Consider the following 23,926-nt stretch of genomic DNA (forward strand, 5'->3'; position numbering starts at 1 on the left):
TGCCACGGAAACACTGCCATTCTTTTATTGAGCCCGGGTTCAAACCCCCAGCAGACAGACGTATAAATACAAAGAAACCCCAGGCATGCTCGCCGCGCTGCCTGCCAGCATCGAGGAGGGCTCTGCCCAGCACAGCTGCCGCGGGGCGAGCCTCGGGGGATCAGTGCTGTGGAGGAAATGTTGGGGCAGGGCACCTCGCAGGAGGCTGCCACTGCCCCCGCCAAGATTCGACTCAAATTAAACGAGGCCAGTGGTTGCCCGTGAACCCTCCAAGTGACCATCTGGTAAAGGGCCTGTTAATTAAGCTAGGAATCGTTTCCCATCCGCACGCCGGAGGAGAGCCCCAGGACGCCGAAAGGGAGAGGGAGGGGTTCAGTGGTTGTGGGGCCTGCCTCGGCCCCGGCCCCGGCCACCGGGAGGGGCGTCCACGGTGGAGCGGGGGTTCTTGATGGTCTCGTCGACGGACACGATGAGGCAGGCGGCCTCCGAGGCGGCCGTCAGCGCGTTGATGCGCACCACGGCCGGCTCCCACACGCAGGCCTCGAAGTTGTCGGCGATGTCCTCGTTGTTGACGTCCACGCCGTACCACATGCCTCCCTGGCAGGGGAGAGAAGGGGAGAAGCTCTGGTTACAGGGCGGGGCAGTTCAGGGATGATGTCCCGAGAAGCAAGGGCACGCAAACGCTCGAGGAGACGCAGAGATTGGACCTCGCTGTATGAAGGGGGCGGGAAATTTGAGGAGAACACGAGGAAAAAAGGCTCAGCTGTCAGCCAACAGTGGCAGCGAAGCCTCACAGGACAGGAAACTTGCTCCATTTCACAAAGAAGCTGTCGAACACAACGGACTTCCCCCTCGCTGTTGTCTCTTCCCTCACCCACCGCAGTCACCTGCGGCGTGACACGCGGCACGGGTGACGCCACAGCGACACAACTGCTGCTAAAAGGCACGAGCAGCAAACCGAGACCTAACCGCCTGAATTAGGGCCTCACGTGCACCCGCTCCGCAAAATCTGAAGCGATCGCAAGCAATCAGGGACCTCCGGTCTGCAGCTCCGCTGGAAAACGCACCACGGAGCCAACTTTTCCACTAATTACTTTCCTGTTTAATACAGAAGCCTCCCTCCTGACAAACGATGCACTTTTAACAAGCAAATCAGAACTCCCAGCTCTAAAAAAAGTCACCCGACAGCTGCGATCAAAGGGAAAACACATCATTTCCCTTTATAGCAACCTGCCGCAAGCCCACGCTGCATCTGAAAACAAAACCCAGCGTTTCATCAAAGGGGACACGAGCCCAGCAGAAACGTGGAGGAATTCCAGCGGCTCTGCCAAGGGCAGGCACCCACCTGCGCGTGCTTGGCTCGCAGCTTGTTCAGGATGTTGGTGGCATCGAAGCCCGCGTTGTCACAGAGCTGGCGGGGAATGATCTCGAGGGCTTTAGCGTAAGCTCCTATCAGCAGCTGCTGCTTGCCCGGAATGGTCCTGGAGTAGTCCCGGAGGTATTTGGAGAGCTCCATCTCTATCGCGCCACCGCCGGCGACCACCGAGTCGTTCTGGAAAAAGACAGGGAGAAGAGGCGACGCTCGCACTCCTGTCCCGGGAACGGGGAGAGCAGCAAAGCCCCTCTCCCAGGAGCGTCCTGCAGCGGGGCAGCGCAGGCACTGCAGTCCCAGGGGAAGCCCCCGGCCTGGGCCACCACACTTCAGAAACAGGTCGAGACCCTCGGGTGGTCCCTGCCAGCAGCTCGGTCCCGTGGTCGGGCGGTGCTGTGCCAGCGAGGGCCCGGCAGACCACAGCCTCCCTTGCGCTGCACCAGCATCCCTCATTTCTGTAAAGCGTTCAGAACTGCAGATATTTGCAGCAGCGCTTCGCAGCCAAGTTCTCCTACTAGCTATTTTTTCCCCTCCCTGTCTGCTTCAGTAGAGAGATCAGGATGTTCTTTCTGAAGCCAGAACAGTTCCAAAAATGTTGACATGCTTCCTTCCATGGGCGCTCAGCCTCACAGGAAAAAAAAAAACCACCACACATCAACACGTTATCACGCGCAACCCAGAAACGCCTGCAGTTAGGGAACACAGGAGCAGCAACCCTGCAAGCACGGCACAGTCCCACACACCTCAGACCCCTCTCTCGGTACCTCCACACAAGGGGGTGGTCACCAACGCTTACCCCTCCGAGAAGTCACCGAGGGGGGGAGGAATGGGCTTGTAACAGATGAAATTCAGGCACAAAATCAACCTTGCTACTCACATCCACCGCAGACCTACCCAGCACACCCCAAAGACCGCTCCCTGCCAGGGTGAAGGTGTTGACGGAACACACAGCAACCCAGCAAGGACAATTTGGTTAAAAACTAAAGAGAAGACAAAGCCGGGCGTGCCTGGAAAGCGGCTGGCAGTGCTGCAGAGAAGACAGCAATCGAGTCAATCAGTCAGACGCTGCTCGTCTGCACGCTCCATCTACAGGCTGCGGCTCCCTGCCTCAGCAGAAGTCCAGTAGGAGAGACCTCGGCCAGCGCCGGGGTGTGTGAGAGGGCTGCTGGAAGGCGTTACGGCTGTGCCGGGGCTGATCTCCAGCAGGGAGGTACCTCCGCGGGTCCTTACCTTGATGGCTCTCCGCACTATCATGATGGCATCGTGCAGGGAGCGTTCCGTCTCCTCCATGAACTGCTCTGCGCCCCCTCGCAGGATTATCGTGCACGTCTTTGCCTTCGGGCAGCCTGTGAAGAAGTTGTACCTGCCAAGGGCACAACACGGCAACAGTTGAGGCGACCAAAAGGCAGCGCTGCTCCTCAGCGGGCTCAGCACGAGGGCAGAGCAGCTCTTCCCAAGCGAGATTCACGAGCAAAACGCCTGCTGACCCAGGGAAATCTGCTCTCTGCTGCTGCTAAAGGCTTTGCACTAAGCCGGCGCTCTCATTTTCACTTGGCGGGAGCACAGCAGATGTTCGGAGACAGCCCCAAAGAGGATTTCTCCTCTAGCAACAGGAAGAACCCCACCGCGCGGTGCCCAGCTCCATTGACACAGTGTGAAGCGGCGCCGTGGGACACCAGACGATGCCAGCACCAGGCCCGGAAGGCGCTGCTTTTAAGTTTGAATGAAACACCACCAGGCCTTCTACACTGCACCAGGGAAATGATAGTTAAAAAGCATGTAGGAGAGGTCAGATAAGCCTTAAATGAGAGTTGACTGCTGCTCCTCAGCCTCACACGAAGAAGTAACGATGCAGTCTTGCTTTCCGCATCACCTAGAGAGACGCTCCCACCCGCTAACGCTCACGCCCTAACTTTTCCAGCTAATACCGGAGTGTTTGCACAGGACTCCAGGCTCACAGCCGGCACGTTTACCTGTCTCCTCCGATCTGAGTCTCCTCGAAGAGCTCGCATCGGCCCAGCACGTCGTCTGACAGGGCATTCACGCTGGTCTGAATGGAACCGCCGCAGGCCTGCACGGGAGGAAGATAAGCGCGGCATTACCAGCGCTGACAAACGAGACAAATTTGCCCAGCAGGCTACTGCTCTTCTGAGACAGCCCGGCCTTTTAGCTGATGCAGAACCACCCCGCAGGTCAGATTCAGGGAAAAAAAAACAATCTACTTCCCTCCCATCTCGAGTATCTAGGCAGGCTACCAGCAACAGAAGCGATCCTCGACAGCAAAATGAGATTACGCTTCTTTTAAGCGCTGACTCACGGGCTCTGGAGTCCAGCAGCGACACAAAGGCAGCTCAGAGAAACCCACTCACAGCAGAACGGGCAAGAAGTAGGGAAAATAAACTTCTACCAACGCGGCGTGCAGAACCTAATACGGTGTAACACCAGGGAAACTAAAAAGCAGCGTAGCCGCAGCCAGTTTGCGATCGGTCGCTCCGCCAAGGAACAGCTCTGTCAGTATGCTACAACTTTACGCAACGAGCGTTTTCTCAAAGAAACCACGTGATTTTTGTTTTAAATCTTCACGTTCAGTCACTGACTGTGCCCTGTTTTGGGGATGGCATGACCGGCCTGGCACTATTCAAACTGAATTTCAAGTCTTTACCCCAAGAGCAAGGCAGCTCACCATCATAGTTCTCTTGAGATCTTCCTCCGGGACACGGCCAGCACAAAACATGTCCCTGTCCGCGAAGTACTGAGTAGCCACGTCACCGATAGGAAGCTTGGACAGGACGACTTTGGCTCCCGACTTGTGGATTTTGTCGAGCTTGTCGTACAAGATGTTCCATTCGGCATCCACGATGGCCTGGTAGTCCTGGCAGGGAGGAGAGGAACGGCCAGCACTGGCGTTAGAGAGGAGTAAACGCCCCCCACTGCACCCGGGCTCTTCTAAAGCAAAGGCAGCACTGACGCTGCTCCGTGTGGCCGTGGCAGCCGACGGCTTCCCGAGGCTCAGAGGCAGTTTTGGGTCACTCCATCTTATGACGGAGAAGCACGTTTGTTAAACTGCTGCCGGCAGCAGAGCCGAGTAGAAAAAGGGGCTGCGTGACCCGAGAAAAAGGTAGCAACAGCTTGAGAGAGGGAACACGGGAAGGAGGAAGGGACTGTACTGATGTGAGGTGTTTACAGAGCCGTGCGCAGACACTGGGGCGAAGAAATTCAGCGTTCTCTCAAACAGGAAACAGACACGGAGAAACCCCGTGCTTTAGCAGCGTGCCTGTGCTTGACAAGCCTTACGCACGAGCCCGCCGCGTTCCAGCTCAGTGAAGCACAGCCCCAGGCAGCTAGGAGAGCTGCTGACAGCACGCGGCGACGCCACGCGCAGCCGCCGAACGCGACGGGAAGTCACATCCGCCAAGGCAGCGAGGAGAACCTCAGGGAAACAATCACCGACATCACAGCGGGGCCAAGACCCAAAAACCAAAGCGCGCGGATTTTCAGACACCGCAGTCATGCAGGAGCCAAGCACACGCAGCACTTTGCAACGGGGTCATTCTCTGACACCTCGTTTCTTAAGGTTAAGTCCATGAGATGGAAAGAGATCTACTGCCTGAACTGCTACCTCGCTGGGTTGAATACATTTTTTCCACATTTAAAGTGCCGCTTAATTAAGACTTCCCTGGGAGGCCACTCGTTAGACATAAAAAAGTCACCACCCAGCCGCTGGCTGTAACTGAGAGCAGAAACACGCCCTAAAGCCTCTGTAACTCAAGGTCCGTTACACTTCTCCCAGCGCAGCGCAGCAGGGACTCTCAGGAGGGACGGATGCAGTCAGAGCGCCCAGCTCCCTGACATTTGCTCCCAGCTGGCAGGCACGAGGAAGGAGAGGCTCCCCTTTCAGCTCTTACCTCCACCGTGTTCACTCTGACTTCGGCGTTGTCCTTCTCCGCTTTGAGCTCCAGCTCCACGTTCAGCAAGGCGATCTTGGGAGACTGGTACTTCTTGGGCTGCATTTCAAACCCGGCGTACGAAAACGTCTTCTTAAAGGCAACTCCGGCCACCAGCTGCGAGTCCTTGAGGAGAGGGAATTTCGTTAGGCTCAGCCTCCCAAGGTTCTCTCAGCGGGGTTAATAACTCCCCCGGGAGACTCCCTGCTTCTCAGTCCTCATTTAACAAAGCGCTCACCAACAGCCGTCTCCTTTGATTCACCCACTTTTAAAACAAATAAGCAGCGAATATTTTCTTCCCTCTGTTCACAGAACCAGCTTCTATCATTTCCTTTCTATCCCTCAAGACGCTGCAGCTGAAGACGCTACACACAATCTCAAGATCAAGGGATGGAGCAATCTGTTCTCCCTCTGATGTCTTTCCCGTTTCTGCCCTTTGAAGACAGATACTTCTCATCCGCAGCCCCACACCTTTTTTTTTTTTTCCCCTTGGCTTGTTTCTACAAGCTCCACCACCATCCCTAGGACTGCTCCTCAGCAGGATTACCCTGCCCAACACCGCCCCCTTCAGAGAACTTCTCGACTTGGTGGCTAGGAGAGAAATCGGCACCTCAACCTCCCGCCCCACGGGCATCAAACCTCACTGCAGACTCAGCTCTGCCCAGGGAGCACCCATCCTTTCACCCTCCTCAGCCAGGGAAAGCCCAGATTTTCTGTGCTAGCTGACAGGGCAGGGTGACCAGGATCCAAAACGAGCCAGCCCCAAAAAGCGGCGTGCTAAGTTATCTGCCCCAGCCACAGACACCTCTCCGAGGAGCCTGAGAGGCGAATACAAGGGCAAAACTGAGACTCCCCCATGCCCAGGGGGCCGATTTCTGCAAGCCCCAAAATACCACTAGGCCCAGACACAGGGAGAACAGATGCTGAAACATTCCTAATTCACTAAATCAGGTGTCCGGGCAAGATAATGGGGTAATTGTAACGTCTCCTCTCAATGAAAATGCTCGTGAGAAGTGTTCACAGACAGTAACAGCCACAGAATAACGATTCGGAGACTGTGGCAGGCTTTCCTCTCCAGCAGGAGCGGGCCAAGCAGCAGGTAAAACTTCAAAGGGGCTGCAGCCACTGTCCCCTACCCCTCAAGGCAGGTTCTAAGAGCACTTACCTCCAGAGCACCTCCTTGCACCTTCTTTATCCCAATCATTTTGAGCTGCAGCAAGTCGTCTAACATCATGACGGCGTCCACCACCATCTTGGAAAAAAAGTCCTTGCTCTGGGAGATCAGCTTGGAGCTCAGGGCCGTGGCTGCGCACTTCTCCAGCAGGCTCCTCTGCTCGCTGCAGGGGAGGAAAAGACAAAGCCTTGTTGCTGATCCCTTTCACAAAACCCCAAAACTGTGTGTATGGCAGACCCACACGAGGAGGCAAGGATCAGCTCCTGGCCGTGGACGGGGAAAGCAGGGCACATGGAAGCCAAAACAGATTTGTAAAGCCTGAACATGAGCCCCATACCGATGGGGCTGGTTGGCTTTTAGATACCACACGCCTGAGCAGAACAGCGGGGCTCGGGCACCTTCATCTTCATCCAAAGGTGGTATGAAGTTTGGGACAACTTTAAAGGGATTTAGGTTCTCCGAGTGTTACCTCGGGTAACGCAAGTCGTGGTAGAGCGGGTGATAGAAGGGACACCAGGGAAACAGGAGAGCAGAAAGAGCAAGAATTATTTTGGTGTATTTAATAGGGCCACACAGCTCAACGTGAAGTTCTGCTGGAGGTGCTAGGAAGGTCTAATCACACAGACGAGCAAAAAATGCAGGGAGAAAATCATCACTAGCATTATCATCTCATTTCAGTGATTATTTCATTAATGTTCTTAGCCATTTCCCTTCAGCTACTCGGCAGCTAAGGACGGATTTGATTTTAAGGGAAGCACCGAGCATTCAACGCTGCCGGTGATTCCACCGAACGCTGCAAGTCTCCGCTGTCACTCGACAGAAGGAATGAGGCCGCTTATTTTGGTACCTAGCCTCCTCCAAGCGCTCGGGAGAACGCTGCCCCACTTCGCTGCAGCCGCAACCCAAGTGAGAGCACGGCCCCTTCCCTGGGGGAGCAGGAAATTCCGAGGGCTCGAGAAAAACCCCGGCGGGGGGCCCCGGCTGCTCATCCCGACCTCAAGAGCTCAGCCGGAGCCCCAGCAGAAGGCAGAAATGCCTTGCAGGCACCAGGCGAAGCCCAGCTACGCAACCAGGCCGTCCACGAGGAAGACTTACTCTTTATCTTCCTTCTTCACGGAAACAGCGATGTCTTTGATCTTGTTCACAGCCTGCCAAAACACAAGCCAACAGCTGGGTTAACGATTCGTGCCTGTGAGCTGAGCGGACCTCCAGCTTCTCTTTGTATTTGATGCCCTCTTTTATTCCCCCCTTCAACGTAACCGAAGTTTCAAGCACTTCACTACTCCAACCCTTCCAGCAGAGCAGCTGTAAGAAATCCAGCAAGTTTAAGAGAAAGGGGAGAGGCTCAAAGCCGCGCTGCTGCTTTCAGCGGAGATCTGGGAAACCCCATCTACACACACACACCCCAGGCAACCAGCAGCAGCACGGACAGCTAAGAACGTTTACACACAACCTCACCCCACGCTCTGAGCAGAACTCCCAGATCCCACCTGCTGTCCTATTTCCTGGTTTAATTACTAGAAGCTTAATGCGGTCGTTAAGAGGCTTCTTCCTTTTCAACCCATAAAAATAACAACTTTAAAAAACTCCGGTGGGATTTTGAACGGTTATCTCTGCACATTTAAGAGCCTCCTAACCCAGTTCCCCAATCCAGCCAGGCTTTACAACCATCGGAGTTAACCCCCAGAGAAGGTTCAGCCTGACTGACTGATTTGCTTCACGAGACATAAGGTGTACAAGGAGCAGCAGAGACCAGGAAGTGAATTTTCCCGCTTATTCATTCTTCCTTGGAGGAAAAAACAAAGAAGGGAACAGCGCCCCAGAGGCACGGGCTGGCAACAACAGCTCGGTGATAGCAGAGAACAGCTGATGCTTGCAGGAGATCGCTACCGTCACCCCCACCCTGCTTCACCACCGGCTCTGGCCTGGAAGAACGGTTTTATTTTACCCCCCTCCTCCCCTGGCACAGGCTGCGCCCCCCCCCCGAGACGCTCTGGCAGAGCACGCGGCGCCGCCTTACCAGCTGCGTGGCCGTGCGGAAGGCACGGATGATGATCTGAGGGTGGAGGCCTTCCTCCACGTAGGGCTTCACCTGCTTCAGGAACTCAGCAGCGAGCAGAGTGACGGACGTGGTGCCATCGCCGACCTGCGCGAACGGGGAAGGTTTGGGGTCACCGCCTGCAGAGCTGCTGGGGTAACAGCTTCAAAACCACACGCAAGGGCTTCCTGAGGAGCGCGGGTGGCACAGCCTTCCCTGCTCACGCATCCGCAGCTGGATTCTTTGGTTACTGCGAACCACTGGGTTCAGACTCCGTCCCGTCTGAGGGCGCGGTGACGTCTCCCATTTCCCAGTTACCCGCGCTCATCAGATGGGAACTCGGCCCGCTGAAATTCCCAACCCCCTTCCCACCTCCACGGGATTCCAAAGTCACCATGAGAACAAAAGCACAAAGGAGCCAAGCCAAACGTCAGCACTCCGTGACCAATCCCCCCCAGTTAACACCAAGCGCACACCGGTGCCACCAGGAGCAAGCCCGCTGCTGCCTTTCGTGCCTCCGCCCACAGCCAGGCCGCCCTCCTACCTCGGCATCCTGAGACTTGGCGATGTCCACCAACGTCTTCGCGGCCGGATGGACAACGTCCAGGAGCTTCAGGATGGTGGCGCCGTCGTTCGAGATGGTGGCTTTGCCTGTAATGGATTTGGATGAGGAAATCAAGCTCGGCTGCCCCAAATCCGGCCCTCAGCACCACAAAAGGGACGTGTCAGTGTGCTGGGGAGCTCTGCAGACCTCAGGGACTCGAACACAAGAGTAACCAACCAGCCAGCCCCACTGGGCTCCATCGCTGTGAATTTCATCGAGTTGAAACCACAACAGGCTGTAACCCCAAACTTCCATTTAAAATTATTTATTTTTGGCCAAACTACCGCATTGTTTTTTCTCTCCCACGTGATCTGCAAGGCGGTCACCGCGATATTTTAACACTGCCAGACACAGAGCTGTAAGCTGGCTGACACGGACAGCACAAAAAGAGGGGGAGAGCCCAGGACGGCCGTTGCACAGAGCGTCAGCAGGAAAAATCCCACGCTGACAGTGTCCTTTTAGCCCAATTTTGGAGCAAATTAAGTGTAGCTTGTGAAAGTGCAGAACAAGTCTCCGCATCAGTTAAGGGAGAGGATTTAAATCCATCTCCCTCTACTTCTGAATAGTCTTCTTAAAGTTAAAAAAAAAAAAAAACAAAACCAAAAAACTTATACTCTAGTCTGATACTCACCTAAAGAAAGAGGCTAGAAATCGCATTATCCATAGAGTAAATTTAAAATTTAGATTAAATTTAAATAATATTGAAATTTCAAGTGACATTTTTAAATGCAATTATTACAGTTTGTGTTTGTAAAAAATATTAAAAGAGTTCTAAGACCTTACAGTAACAGGGATTAAAAAAAAAAAAAACAACTTTTAGTGACTTGAAGCAAGTCTTTTCAGAAGGGTGAGTCTCATCCCTCATCACACAAAAAACAAACCCAGTAACATCCACTGACCCCACGCTCGCTCAGCCAAACCAAGAGCTAAGTAACCCCACGCAAATTATGAGCCTCGCTATAAAAACAAGGGGATGGGGGGCAGAGAGCGAGAGAGAGAGTCGGGGTACCTGAGGATCACACTCAGGACACACAGCTACTGCTTCCTGCCACGGATGTGTGTCGAGTCACCCCAACCCTGGATCTCAGCAGCCTCCCAAGGAAAGCAGAGCCGCCCAAACACCGGGCAGCAGGCAGGTGGGACACCTGTGACAGCTGGGGCCAGAACCAAGGCGCTGAACCGAGCCCTGAGCCAGGGGCTGCCCCTCTGCCTTGGGAGCCGAGATCAGTACGGGGCAGAGAAGTCAAATCCTGTACAAACGCTTACGTTGGTTTAACAGATGCGAAGGTGTGAATTGAATCACGTTACACAACGCCCATCAGCAGCGAGAGGAGCCTGGCTGAGGAGGGCTGCTTACCCCGGTCATCCACGATGAGCTTGTCCATGCCCCGCGGCCCCAGCGTGGTGCGCACGGCCTCGGCGATCACCTGGCAGGCATTGATGTTGCTGACGAGCTGGGGGATCCCCTGCGAGGTGTCGGTGCCCTCCTTCAGCAGGATAACCGGCGTCGGCTGGAGGAGAACAGACAGGCAGGGCTGGCACCCCGATCTGGGTGCTCTGCGTTCAGCCCAGAGCTGCCTCTGGCGCAGCCCAGCACGATCCCACCGCACGAGGCCAAGGCCGAAACCTACAGACCCCTCAAACCCCTCCGCCCAGAGAGCACCAGGCACACTGCTTTTAACCCCACTGCTCCAAAGCGGGGCTCGAAGTCCTTCCACGGGAATTCACCCGGATGCCTCCAGCATGCAGCCTGGGAGCAGCCTGTAACTGTCCACAAAACTTCTGGGCTTCCCTCACTGCAGCGCAGCTCCCTGAGGCTGATTTTGATGGCATATTAGAGAAGACAGCACACGCAGTAATCGCTAAGCCAGCAGGATGTTCGGCACAACAGAATCACAGAATAATTAAGGCTGGAAAAGCCTTCCAAGATCATCTGCTCCAACCACCCCCTACCACCACTGTCACCCACTGAACCACGTCCCCAAGCACCACGTCCAACCTCTCCTCGAACACCCCCAGGGACGGTGACACCACCACCTCCCTGTCACCCCGTCCCTACACCTGACCGCTCTTTCTGAGGAGAAATGTCTCCTCATTTCCCACCTGAACCTCCCGTGGCACAACCTGAGGCCATTCCCTCTGGTCCTATCACTGGTTACCTGTGAGAAGAGGCCGACCCCCAGCTCCCCACACCTTCCCTTCAGGCAGTTGCAAAGAGCAATGAGGTCTCCCGAGCCTCCTCTTCCCCAGACCAAACACCCCCAGTGCCCTCAGCCACTCCTCACAGGACTTGTGCACCAGCTTCATAGCCCTTCTCTGGACAGGCTCCAGGGCCTCCATGTCCTTCTGGTACTAATGGCCCTTTCCCTGTCGCATCTCAAGCCACAGCCCACGCGACCCCAAGGAGAACAACTGGAGAATAACGCGTTCAGAGAGAACGCGGTAGACGAACGCAAGCTAAGGGACCACACCTGCCTGATGCCAAACAGGGAGAGAGGTCTCAGAAATACAGGCAGGGCCTAGAGGGCATCAAAGCCCCCAGCAGGCTCCTCTCTGTGCTCTGCAAACCCATTGCCGGATTTCACAAAGGGAACCAGACGTGCCGGGCGGGCACGGCCCCAAGTCCAGGCACAGCCCAAGTTTTGTTACCCCCAGCTTTAACCAGGCCGAGAGCAGAACCACAGGACAACCACCGCGCTGAAGAGCGACACGACCACCGCCGAGGGCCTGCTGACGAGCCGAGGGCTGGGAGTGCCACAGCCAGCCCCGTCCTCGAAGCCCAACGCGAAGGGAACCGCACGGCGCCCTCCCACACCCCCCGGGGGACGGATCCCAACGGGGGAGCAAACCCCGCACCCCCCGTCCCCGGACTACAACTCCCGGCAGGCCCCACGGCCGCCCCCCAAGCCCGGGCCTAGCCCCCCACCCGCCGCCCGGCACCCGCAGGCTCGGCCGCGCCGCCATCAGCGGGCCCAAAGTGCGGCGGAACCCGCCGCATCCCCGCCTGCGATGGCCCCCGGAGGGCGGCGGAGGCCGGGCGGGGCGGCGGCGGGGCGGATGGCGGCGGATGGCGCTCACCATCATCCCGGCGGCGCTCCTCGCGGCGGCTCCCGGCTGCGGCAGGCCCCGCGCCCACAATCCCCCGCGCGTTGCTAGGCAACCACTTCCGGCCGCGCTCGGTGGTGCGGGGAGGCCAGAGCGGGCCCCGCCGGGGGTGCCCTTCTGTCCCCCGATGACCATAGAGAGGCAGAGACGGGAGGAGGCTCACTGTTTTGCAAGGGGCGCGGCCTGCGACGAGCAGCGCAGGCGGGTGGCTCTTTATTTGGCAGGCCCGCCGGAGGACCGAGCCGGCCGGCACTGACAACGCCCCCCTCGGCCTCTCAGGAGATTGACAGCGACGCCGCCCAATGGGGAGGCGAGATGAGGGCGGCGCGGCCAATGGGAGCGGCGCGGGGGCGAGCGGGGCGGGGCCGGGCGCAGCCATGCTCCGCCGCTCGCTGTGGCTCTGCCTCTGCCTCTGCTCCTGCCCGGCCCGAGGTGAGCGGCCCCCGGCACCCCCGGGAACCCCCGGGGACCCCCCCCGGAGAACACCGGAGACCCCCGGGCACCCTCGGGGCCGGGGTCAGGCGCTGCCGGAGGGTGCAGGGCCCGCCCGGCCCAGCCCCCCTCAGGGCCCCCCAGCGCCCCTCAGATCTCCTCAGGCCCCCTCAGAGGCCCTCAGGGCCCCTCAGCCCCCTTCAGAGCCCCTCAGGGCCCCCCAGCTCCCCTAAGCCCCCCACAGGGCCCCTCAGCCCCCCTCATCTTCCCTCAGCCCCCTCAGAGCCCCTCAGCACCTGCCCGGGTTCTGTTTTTTGTGTGTTTTTGTGTTTGTTTTTTTTTTTTAATTTTTCACGAGTTTTGCGTTTCCTCTGCCTCTCACCACTCTCTTCCCCCCCCCCAGCAGGTCTGCGCATCCACGAGTACCTGTACTTCCAAGTGCTGAGCCCTGGAGACATCCGCTACATCTTCACGGCCACGCCGGCCAAGGATTTTGGTGGGGTGTTTGTAAGTACGGCGATAAATGTGTTTCCCATCCCGACATTTCACCACGGGGGTATTTGTAAGTATGGGAATAAATGCGGGTCCCGTCCTGACATTTCACTGTGGGGCCCCCGCCTTGACATCTCACCGCTTCAGGGCCCGCTGACGTGAAGGTTTTTATGGGAAACGAGCTGATCGCTTTTCCGCAAGCCTTCCCATGGAAGGAGGGAGGTGCTGGAGAGGCAGCTGGCAGCCCTAAAGCTCCCCAGGACACGTCCCACAGGGGGACAAGCGGGGCAGGGGGCAGCAGCGGTCCTGCTCCCCCCCCGCTCAGCACTGCCTGTCTTGTTCTCGGAGAACACAAGGTACGACCAGATCCACCTGGTCCCAGCGGATCCCCCCGAAGCCTGCGGAGAGCTGAACAATGGCGTCTTCATCCAGGACCAGATCGCCTTGGTGGAGCGGGGGTAGGTCTGCGCTGCGGGAGCTGCTTGGAGGGGGGACATCGGGGCAGGAGGGAGCTGCCCGTGGGGCAGCGGGTGGCAGTGCCAGGGCCCAGACACGTGCTGCCGTCACCCCCAGCTTCTTCCTGTGACCTTCCCCACATGGGGGAAACAGGGGGGGATGCTTTCAGCCCTGAGCATTTCGTGTGGCAGCTCTTAGAAGACGGTTGGAAAAAGCTGTATTTTTTTTTTTCCCCTTAGGAGAAAGCAGCCCAGCAGCAAAATCTGGGCAGTCACGTCCTTAAAAACAGACGCAGAGAGGTCTATTTTTATTTATCTGAGTCTGATTTACGCAGAGAGGCGTTGGGAGAGGCGCGGTGACGGGGAGGCAGTCCCTGGGAGGCGTCTCCAGCACTTGCTGTCTCTGGTGCCACCTCCCGCTGCCCCGCTGGCCGCAGAGGCTGAGCCAGAGGCAGATACCCGCACGCCTCCCGGCTTCGCTCCCCGAACGCCATCGGCCCTGCGGCTGCTGACCCAAGATTTACGCTTCCGTGCCCCAGGGGCTGCTCGTTCCTGTCGAAGACGCGCGTGATCCAGGAGCACGGAGGGCGGGCGGTGATCATCGCGGACAACGCCTACGATAACGACAGCTTCTACATCGAGATGATCCAGGACAGCACCAGGAGGACGGCCGACATCCCCGCGCTCTTCCTCCTGGGCAGGGACGGGTAGGTGCCTCGGCCGAGGGGCGCCTGGTCGGCCCAAGCCTCACAGGAAGGGCCGAGCAAGTCCCGTTCCCGCTGAACGGGGAGGTCCCCGTGTCCCACCCAAGCTTTGGGCCGGATTTTCGGGGGGTTTTGTCACGTTTAATCCGGTTTCTGAGCTGGCTGGCGGCCCGCGCTCGCGCTGGGGCTCCGCTCTCCCTCCCACCTTGCCTTTATCCTTGCAGGTACATGATCAGGCGCTCGCTGGAGCAGCACGGGCTCCCGTGGGCCGTCATCTCCATCCCCGTCAACGTCACCAGCATCCCGACGTACGAGATGATGCAGCCCCCCTGGACCTTCTGGTAGCGGCGGGAGGCCGCAGCGGAGCGAGGACTTTAGGGGGGGGACCCCTGGAGCTCGCCCCGGGGGACCAGCTGTGAGGACGGGACCCCGCCGCGCTCCCCAAATCCCACCTCCCAGCCCGCCGGGAAGATCCTCGTGCTGGCATGGAGCCGGGCGAAACCCCAGCGCCCAAGGTGGGACCTCGAGCAACCTCTGCAGAGACTTTTTGGGAGGGAGGGGGCGGCCCGGCGCTTCCCCGAGGAAGGTTTTAACGATGCCAAGGGCAGCGCGCGCTGCTGACTCCGAGGGACGCGGTACGTTACGCGGAGGCAGCCCGCAGGGGAGGGGAGGGAGCGGCTGACACGGGCTCGGTCTGTACTAGCAGGGCTCGCCCGGCCCCTGTGTATTTTCGTCTGAGCTAATGAAGTCTGGACAAGTTTTAGAGGAAGGGGGAGTTTCCTCTTTTTTTTTTTTTTAGCAGCTGTGCATAAAAGAACGATTCCATCCCCCCTTTTTTTTTTCCCCTGCGACTGCGGCAGGGCTGCTGTCTGCCCTCAGCCCCTCCCCGCGCCCCCAAACTATCCTAACCCGCAGCCCTTTTTGTACCCGCTCTCGCCCCCCTCCCACGTAAGCGCACAGACGACACAGCCCTGGGTCTCACCCAGTTTATTACCAACACCGAAGGGCGCGGGGCTGGCAGCGACGGTCGTGGCGGAGGCGCCCCAGCTGCAGCGTCGCCCTCGGTCCCACAAACGCCGCCGGCCCGGAGGCAACGGGCTGGAAAACAGCTCCAAAAAAAAAAAAAAAACACGGGGTGGGGGAAAAAAAATAAAAAATACCCCAGGTGCTTCCCAGCTTGCTGCCAGCCCCTCACGGGGGAGCCATTTCCTTCCCCCCACAGCCGTGTGGACACCGCACGCCCCAGCACCCAGCACGGGATGGGCGACGTTGCGGTGCGGGGCCCCGGTAGCGAGCGTCCTTCTTCCCCTGTGGAAGCAGGAGGCCGCCCCTCGCGCTCACCCTCCTCCCGACAGCCTGGGGGATGGCTCACTGCCAAACCCCGAACGTTTTCTTGGGGTTTGGGGCTGGATTTGCTTGCGCGGCCCAGCCCGCGGCAGCGCTCCCCGAGGAGCCCAGCAAGGCTGCATCAGCGGAAGGCTGGGGCCGAGGCAGGGAGGATTCATGGCCTGCCCCAGGTGTCTGAGCCACCCCGAGGCGTTTTTTGCCCCACCTTCACACCCGTTTCGCCCCTCGCTTGCTGCTCGCCGAGCTCAAGGCGCGGAACGGAGCATAGACAAGGCCCCCCGGCTCCTCGGTGCGTAGCTAGCGCTAATACAGACATTAAATAGTACCCCTCGTGCACACACACACGTGTGCGCGCACTCCCCTCGTCCCTGCGGGGTAGGAAAGGACCCGGGGAGCAGCCTCGGGGGCGGCCGCAGCGTGAGCACCACGCTGTGCCCTACCCCAGAGCCCCCTCCGGCTTCCCCTGCGACCACCAGCCGGCCCCGTGGGGCACCGGGACGAGGCAGGGGGCTGCCGGCTCGCACCCGCTCCTCGCAGGGAGGACGGGGGTGGCCTCGCACGCACACGCACAGAGCACGAGGGCAGGTGGAAGCGGGGCCTGCCTCCGGCTCCCCCACGCCAACAGAGCCTCTCCCCCCCCACCCCGAAACCCCACAACACAACCCTGTTTGAATATTAAAGCTGCTGCCTCGGGGAGGACCCTTTCCTCTTTCCCCCCCACCCTCCCCGTCCCTCTCCTCTCGCCCCGGGGCCAGGATCACACGTCGGTCATCTCGTCCTCCAGCTCGGCGTCGTCCGTCTCCCCTTCGCCCTCCTCCTCCTCGTCCGACGTCGCGTCGGGGTCGTCGGCTTGCGCCAGGCACTTGGGGCACGAGCAGGCAAACAAGTAGTTCTCCCTGGGAGAACGGGGAGGGGGGGCGGGAGAAAAGAGGGAGGGAGGCGAGACAGGCAAAGATCTAACGAGGCAGAGGGTCAGGGCAGCCCGCAGGGGGCTAAAACAAGCGGCACGTGCGGGGGGGGCGTCTGCCCCTCCAGGCAGCCCCTACCTGAGTATCTTGTTGCGGCTGTGTCTGCTCCGCTCCCTCTGACAGCAGTCCAGGTAACTGATGCAGATTTCCTGCGAGCAAAGAGAAAAGGGCCGGGCTGAGAGCCGCCTCCTAGGAAGCCGAAGCAGCACAGGTCGTACCGGTCACCCCGAAAGCCACGTGGGAACGTGGGGTCGGGCGGCGCCCACGCGGAATAAGGCTCCAATTCACCGCAGCCGGGGAAGCGCCCTGCGCCGGGGCAACGCCAGAGGTACAGGGCCGGGGTTCATGGGGGACATGGAGGTCTCTGCCGAGGTGCGCCCTCGCCCCAGGTTTCAGCCACGTGCACCCCTCTCACCTCTCCTGCTTCGATGTCCTCCAGAGCCGTCAGATGCAGGAGGAAGTTGTTGTCCGGGAAGGACGTCTCGGCGTTGGGGATGCAGCTGTGGTTACCTGGGGGGGGGGGGGAACACCAACCACGGCTGCCAGCGCTCCTCCAGACAAAGGGAACGTCCAGGGACCACCAAACCAGCCGGTGGGGCTTGTGCCAGCCGTCCCGCATGGCCCAGGACCGGGCCGGTTTTGCCGGCCAAACCCTGCTCCTTCGGCTACCGGTGGCCAGGGGCACGCGGGAAGCAGTGCCTCCAACCGGGAGGGGCCACAGCCGGGCTGAGGATATGGCAGCGCAGCGCTGCGGCCACCCCACCTGCACCGGGGACACCAGCACTGCACCGTCCGCTCGCACTGGGGACTAGGAAAAGGTGGATCGGGCCAGCGCGGCACAACCGGCACGGCACGGCACGGCACGACCCTCCCCGGGCTGCCAGTTCCTCCCGCAGCCCTCGCGTTACTTACAGCAGCTCTGCAGCACGTAGAGACCCGATCCCTCGCAGTTGAGGAACTCCCCCGATTCTGCAGCAGAGAGAAAGGGGGGAGGGTAAGGGCAGGCTTCGTGGGGGCTGTCCTGGCCCTGCCGCACACGCAGCACGAAGTCCCGCACGAAGTCCCGGCGCAGCATCGGGACTCCCTCTAACCCCCCGAGGGGGTGGGCGAGGAAGCGAGGAAGGAACATCCCCAGGGCAGCTGCCCTAAAGCGACCCAGGGGATGTCCCACGCCACACGGCGTCACGCTCAGCAATAAAAGGTGGGAAAGGGAAGAAGAGGGGAGGGGGTGGCTCCGGTGAAAACGTCTGTCCTCCTCCCGAACACCGGCTACGTGCCTTGAGGCCCTGCTTCAAGGAGGTGGCCAAGCACCGCTCGTTTGTGGCAAGCAGAGAGTAATTTCTTTCCTCCGCACTTCCACACAGCCTTTACTTTTTTTCCCTTTCCCCCTTTAGTTAAATTGTTTAATTAATAACAATCTCTCCCTAATAATTATTTGTTCCCGTTAGTTAAATTACCCTTATCTCAACCCGTGAGTTGTTTCTTTCCTTTCCTTCTTCCCCTCCTCTTTCAAGAGAGTGGTTGTGCTGGAGTTTCAGCCGCCCGGCACGGTGAAACCACCGCAACCCCCGTTCAAGCGCGCGCTCCCTGCCTGTCCCTGTGCTCGGCCAAACAAAAAGCACGGGCAGGTCTTGGAGCGCTGAGCGTATTTTTCCGAACGGGATCCCTCAGGTCCGCCTTCTGACGGCCCCGACCTCGCCGGAGCCGCGCGCGCAGCGCCGTCAGAGGCCGCCCACGGCCGCAGCAGGCCCTCACCCTTCTCGATGTCCTTGTAGAGTTGGTCGATGAAGGTGTCCAGCTCCTCTCGCTGCAGCACGGGGAGATCCAGCGCGTCACAAGCGTGCACCCACTGGCTCAGAGAGCTGCCGGGAAGCGGACAAAGGCCGTTACAGGGCGTTACTCCACGCCCCATTTTCACAGCCCCGCAACAAGCACCCAGGAAGCCTCGTTACCTGGTTCCTATGCCTTGGCCGTTGGTCCCAACGAGGGCAAAGAGAGACCGAAACCCTTCTGGAGTGAACCACTGCAGAAGGGAGACGAGAAATCAGCTGAGGCCAGGCCAGCCTGCAGCAGCACCTCACCCTGCGTGCTCCTCAAACCCCACAGGGAGCTTTGGGGGAAGCAAGAAAAGGGGCAGAGGACCCAGGGCAGGCGTGACCCAGGGGAACTGGCACCCAAAAGAAGGTCCTGCCACGCTCCTGAGCTAGCTGGCAGGAAACTCAACTCACCCTGCTGAGATGCTCATCGTAAAGGGCTTCGGTGAAGAGCAAACGCAGCAGCTCCAGCTGGCCCTGGCGGAACACGGGAACACCATTAGGGCGGATCGCCGCCACGCGGAGTCAGACCCGGGCTGACAGCCAAGCCCAGCACAGGGCAGGAGGCTCAGGAGTCAGGCTCCTCGTCCTTCCCTGCAAGGCTGGAGGATGACGCCCTTAGAGCAGCAAAAAGCCACTCATTTTAGCAGCAATAGCCACCTGCTGAGGTGATATTCAGCAGCTAAATATCACCCTGTCCCGTTCCCAGAGCTGAAGCACCCCCACAACAGAAAGGGACAGCAGGTTCTGCTGCGGCATCGTAACCCCAAAGCCCTCTAAGCAATCCGCTTCCTCTCTCCCAGCTCAGCCAGCCCCAAACAGAGCTCTGCGCCCTACTCTGTGCCGAGGACTTCCAGTGTCTCCCATCCCAGCCTCAACAGGGCCCCCGACACAGGCAAAAAGAGGGCAGGTTGGAGAATTCCCGACATTCGACATACCCAAGTGCTGCCGAGCTCTTACCTTAAATTTGTCCCCCAGCAGTTTGTGCGCAATCTCCTCTTCCTCGTTTGCTGTCTTACTGCAGAACTGGGAGAAGGCCTTGATCCACCAGTCCTTGTCCTTAGCCTGAAACGGGAATCAAGCAAACAAACTGCACCAACGCCGCTTTCTTCCCCTGCCAGGAGAGCGGGAGGAGAGGACGAGCCCCGCTGAGCTCAGAGGTGTCTAGCCTGCTTTTCTGTCCAGCCACCAGAAGCAGTTGCACGGCAGTAGTTTACTGCCAGCGAAAGCATCGAGAAAGCCAGGCCAAAGAACCAGAGCCAAAGGAAGGGTTCCATCCTGCCTAATTAATTTGGTATGGAAAAAAAAAAGATCTGCTTGGCTCAGGACACTGAAGCCTCCTCTGCTGCCTGCTGTCTCTACAACCAGGGATCGCTAGACATTGAAATCTCTTCAGGAAGGAAAGCGCTCTGCCAGCTGCTGGAAAAGAGATCGGTCCCTGGGAATAACAGCCACAGCAGGAGAAAGAAACCTCACACCAGCAGCCGTGGACTCGAACTACAGCCGTACCTGTTTGACAGTGGCAACCATCCGGGCCATCAGCATGATGCTGGAAGTCTCCGGCGGATAATGCATGTTTCTGGAGAGTAACAGAGAAGAAAGATGAGATCAGTGCTGGTACGGAAAGAAAAATCTGGAGGGAGGCAGGGGCAGCTGCTATCTTTGTGGTCAGGCCTCAACTCCTCACCAAAGCAGCCAGCCCAGTGCCGCTGCATGGGCACCCAGCGCTGCTCAGGGAAAGAAGCCTGCACCCACCTGGCAGCTCAGAGGATACAAATAATCCCCTACAAAAACCAGGGCCCAGGGAATAGCCCTGGTCCCACACAAAGCCAAAGACTGCAACAAGATCTGGGGTTTGTGACCAGGTTTGGGGCAGGGATGTCGCTTCTCCCCCCTGTGCCCATTTTGTCATTTGCAAGCAGGGACAGCAATTTATGTACGTGCAGGAGTTCTGTGAGGCGGATCTCCAAGCAGATGGAGAAATGCAGGCATGCTATAAAACTGCAGGAGTGAGCAATGTGCAGCTCAGGACTCTGTAGCCCTTTACTGGATAAAAAATAAGAACTGCTCAGCCCGTGTCCACACCCCGGCACCGCCGACACAAATTCAGGTAGGGCTGCAGAGCAGAGCAGCGTCCCACAGCCACCAGGTCCCTCCAGCCACCCCATGCAGGGATGCAAAGTAAGAACGGTCTTCAGCCCTGGTCCCAAGTTAGTGTCACCCAGCCTGCGACACTAGAGCCACCACCTCTGCCCGTGGAGCAACAGGCAGGTCGATCCCCTACCTCCATGCCTCCTGCAGCTTGTTGAGGGGGTGCGTGGGGTCATCACGGGACGGGCCGAGGCAGAGAACCTGGTGGTACTGCTCCAAAGCGGCCTGCCTGCATTCAGCACTGCAGTACGTCACCTAGAGCGAGGGGCACAGCGCCCAGCGTTGGCTACAGCAGCAGGAAAAGGGCTCCTGGGCCCCGCTGTGTCCCCTCCCTGACCGTCTGAGCCCCAGCTCTTTAGTGATGCAGAAAGGGAAAGGCAGACACCCATCTTGGGGAAAAAGGCTGGACGGAGGGCCTGGCCAGGTGCTATAAAGCAGTCAGTGACCCCAGCCAGGCCACGATCCCTCCCGGTAGCCCCATACCTGGCAGCGGGGACACTGCTGGTGCAGGTCTTTCCGGATGCTGCACTGCTCCGGGTGAGGCAGCACCAGGGAGCTCTTCCCCAGCAGCCGCTGGGCGTTTTCCTCCGCCGTCTCCAAAGCCCGCAGGCAGTGATCGCAGGCTGTGGGGAGAAAACACAACCAGACACCCAGTGAGACGTGTGTTTAAGGGCCATATGATACACGAGACAAGCATGCTCACAGCCCGGTGTTTAAGGGACTTATGATACACGTGACGGGCATCCCCATTTTGCTGATCTCTGGTACAGCTCAGCCAACAGCAGGGTCTACGTAGGGCATGGCTCGGCTTGTGTACAAACCCCACTTTTGCATTTCTTTTCTCCAAGTCACGCCACATCTTCTCCTTCTGCCCTAGACCCAAAAGCACCAGCCCAGCAGAGCAGTTTAAGCCACAAACACTAAAAAAAAGTTTAAATCCTTGCTCTTCCAACCAGCGCTCTGCATTTTCACACCTCCAGAGAACACTGGCATCCTTGTGGGCTGTACCCTGTGCTGGGATAATCGGGATTGGCACCCAAACCACCCAAAAATCGGGGTCTCCACCCTCCCAGTGGCACATGGTGCTTTTTTCCAGCTCGATGGCTGGGTGGTTATCCCCTCAAACCGTGCCTGCTCCTTCAGCTTGTCGACAGCTCAGCGCAAAGCAGAACGCCAGCAGTGCCACACGCCTGGCGGTGCCGAAACCAACCCAAAACCCCTTCCTTTTGGAAAAAAAAAAAAAAGGCAAGTTGTCAATGAAGCCGGCGGCTGCCATCGCCTCACCTCGGTAGTTGTACAGGGCGTTCCAGAGGAACTGGGAGGCCACCACCGGCCGCTCCACGAAGACGGTCTCCCCTTTGCGGATGCTCCTGGTGGCGAACAAGCCTTTCCCCTGCGAGGGATGAAACGTGGTTCAGGGGAGCCGGGAAGGGGCCACGCACCCCAAACCGAACCCCACCGGGGAGGTTTTCACCCCAAAACCGAGCCCGCCCGGGCACGGCGCTGGCTGAGGCGAGGCGGGGTGCGACCCCACCGAGGCAGCGCCGAGGCTTCTCCCCCCTCTCCCAACTGGATCCGCTGGGATCCATCAGGGCTGTGGTGGCACCGCGGGGCCAAGGGAAGGAAGGAGGAGAGCTGAGGGACAGCGGGAGGGCAGGACGCCCCTCGGGCCGGGCTCACCTTGGCGCTGCTGATGAACCGAGCCTCGGCCGCGGCCCCGGGCTGGGCTCCCGCCGCCGAGCCGCACACGTCCCCCGCCGCGGCGGCCATCTTCGGGCGGCGACTTCCCCGCTCTGACCCGCTGGGGGCGGGAAGCGCTTCCTCCTCCTCCTCCTCCTCCTCCTCTTTCTCCTCCTCCTCTTCCTCCTTCTCCTCCTCTTTTTCCTTCTCCTCACCGGCCCGGGGCCGCGGCCGCCCTTACCCCTTCAGCCCCGCGGCCGGAGGGCGGGCGGGGGCCAGCCGCCATCTTAGCCCTCCCCTCACCTCGCCGCCACCCTGGTCCCCTCCAAAAACAAAAAAAAAAACACCTCAAAAAATCCTCCAAACGGGGCCGGGGAGCCTCCACTGTCAGCCGGGAGCACGACTGGCTCTCCACTATAAATTACTGTTTTATTTTAACCACCCTGACGGGGAGGGACAGCCCCTCTCAGGCGAGAAGGCGCTGTGCCCCTCACGGTGTGAGGAGACGTGTCCAGCTGCCCTCAAAACTGGCCCAGCCTTCTGCAAAATAAACACAAAATTTGCACACGTTAACATGCGCCCTTGCTTTCCCTTGCTTGGCCGTCTGCAAACGCCTAAAATCCATGAAAACAGAGAGTTTAGTTGTATTTAATCATACTTTAATTCATGCCGGCGCTGCCAGAGCCCGCTTGCACTCAGCCCCGCTCCTTGATCGCGGGTTTGGGAACGTGGGATGGTTTCTTTGGGGAGCTTTGGGTTTTTTTTCGGTGTCACTAGGTGTCACTGTCGGCTTGTGGTTCTCTTCAAAGTGGTTAAAATCCTTTTAGCTTTTTTTTTTTCCTGCGAGCCCCTGTTGGGAGCGCTGCTCTGCAAAGCCATGCCCGCAGTCCTGCAGACAAGGACGCGTGCACAGGTGAATAAATGCTACCTTTTGACTACTATTTTAATAGCATACTCACGCTAACAGCAGCAAGAGTAGCCATTAATGTAATAATAGCGCTATGTGTCCTCTTTCTGTAAGGTTTCAGTGGGAAGTCATACCAGCTTGAGCCATGCCCCAACCCTTTCTGCCCATGCTAACCCAATGTGGCATTTCTTACTATAAATGCAGTCCCAATTCTGCAGGAATTGGACAAAAAATATCTACTTTCAACCTTAACATGGGCTATCAATTTCCATTAAAAAAAAAAAGGGGGGGTGGGATGGAAACACGTGCTTTTTTTGTTTGAATAAATTTCACATTAAAATTCAAGTGGTTGGAAATGTTTCCCCCCTGCTTTCTGACACTTACTCACAGGTTAAGTTTCAGCTCATCAGTTTAAAAGCTGCCCTTGCTCAACTCCAAGTATTCAAGCCGAGGTCAGTGCGCAGGTTTACCAGCAAACACACAAGTGTGTGAGGGGGAAATGCTTGTGTTTGTATTGGCATGTCAGGAATGAGAATGGGTCAGAGGAAAGCACATTTTGATGTCTTCTGCTGTTTGAAAGCGGCTGTTACTTTTTGACAACGGGAGTCTTATTAGGAGGTTTCCATTTTTTATTTTTTTTTTAAATCAGTTTCCCGGGAAACACAGAAAACCAAGCACAACAAAAAGGATGGACAGCCCATCCTCGGCAGCTGTGGGGCAAGAAGCCACCAAGGCATCG

The 23,926-nt window shown here is 58.4% G+C and overlaps 3 protein-coding genes across 6 annotated transcripts; 1 reads left to right on the top strand and 2 right to left on the bottom strand.

Moving 5' to 3' along the window:
• CCT7 (chaperonin containing TCP1 subunit 7) lies at positions 1–12,372 on the bottom strand (the record flags this gene model as incomplete). The annotated part of the gene is made up of 12 exons (XM_083834141.1): positions 1–597; positions 1,346–1,552; positions 2,603–2,735; positions 3,346–3,443; positions 4,056–4,244; positions 5,278–5,442; positions 6,482–6,653; positions 7,586–7,638; positions 8,511–8,636; positions 9,073–9,179; positions 10,490–10,643; positions 12,211–12,372. The coding sequence occupies 12 exons, from the start codon at positions 12,370–12,372 to the stop codon at positions 373–375; spliced, it is 1,791 nt and encodes a 596-aa protein (XP_083690267.1). The 3' UTR covers positions 1–372.
• A 31-nt stretch (positions 12,373–12,403) lies between these two features.
• PRADC1 (protease associated domain containing 1) lies at positions 12,404–15,089 on the top strand. 4 transcript variants are annotated; one of them, XM_083834153.1, is made up of 6 exons: positions 12,404–12,669; positions 13,076–13,176; positions 13,510–13,619; positions 13,857–13,916; positions 14,156–14,323; positions 14,545–15,089. In XM_083834153.1, the coding sequence occupies exons 1-6, from the start codon at positions 12,540–12,542 to the stop codon at positions 14,663–14,665; spliced, it is 690 nt and encodes a 229-aa protein (XP_083690279.1). In that variant the 5' UTR covers positions 12,404–12,539; the 3' UTR covers positions 14,666–15,089. The 4 variants fall into 4 exon arrangements, with proteins under 4 accessions (XP_083690279.1, XP_083690280.1, XP_083690281.1 ...); XM_083834152.1 differs by having other exon boundaries at positions 12,527–12,669; positions 13,073–13,176; XM_083834154.1 differs by lacking the exon at positions 13,857–13,916 and having other exon boundaries at positions 13,073–13,176.
• A 204-nt stretch (positions 15,090–15,293) lies between these two features.
• SMYD5 (SMYD family member 5) lies at positions 15,294–22,483 on the bottom strand. The gene is made up of 13 exons (XM_083834143.1): positions 22,281–22,483; positions 21,885–21,993; positions 21,084–21,223; positions 20,734–20,855; positions 19,959–20,028; positions 19,410–19,514; positions 18,864–18,926; positions 18,588–18,658; positions 18,391–18,497; positions 17,548–17,604; positions 17,051–17,145; positions 16,714–16,784; positions 15,294–16,563 (listed from the first exon to the last, which is right to left on the bottom strand). The coding sequence occupies exons 1-13, from the start codon at positions 22,368–22,370 to the stop codon at positions 16,425–16,427; spliced, it is 1,239 nt and encodes a 412-aa protein (XP_083690269.1). The 5' UTR covers positions 22,371–22,483; the 3' UTR covers positions 15,294–16,424.
• Between the last annotated feature and the right edge of the window lie 1,443 nt (positions 22,484–23,926).

This window comes from Anser anser (assembly GCF_964211835.1).
Source record: "Anser anser genome assembly, chromosome: 4".
Lineage (NCBI taxonomy): Eukaryota > Metazoa > Chordata > Aves > Anseriformes > Anatidae > Anser > Anser anser.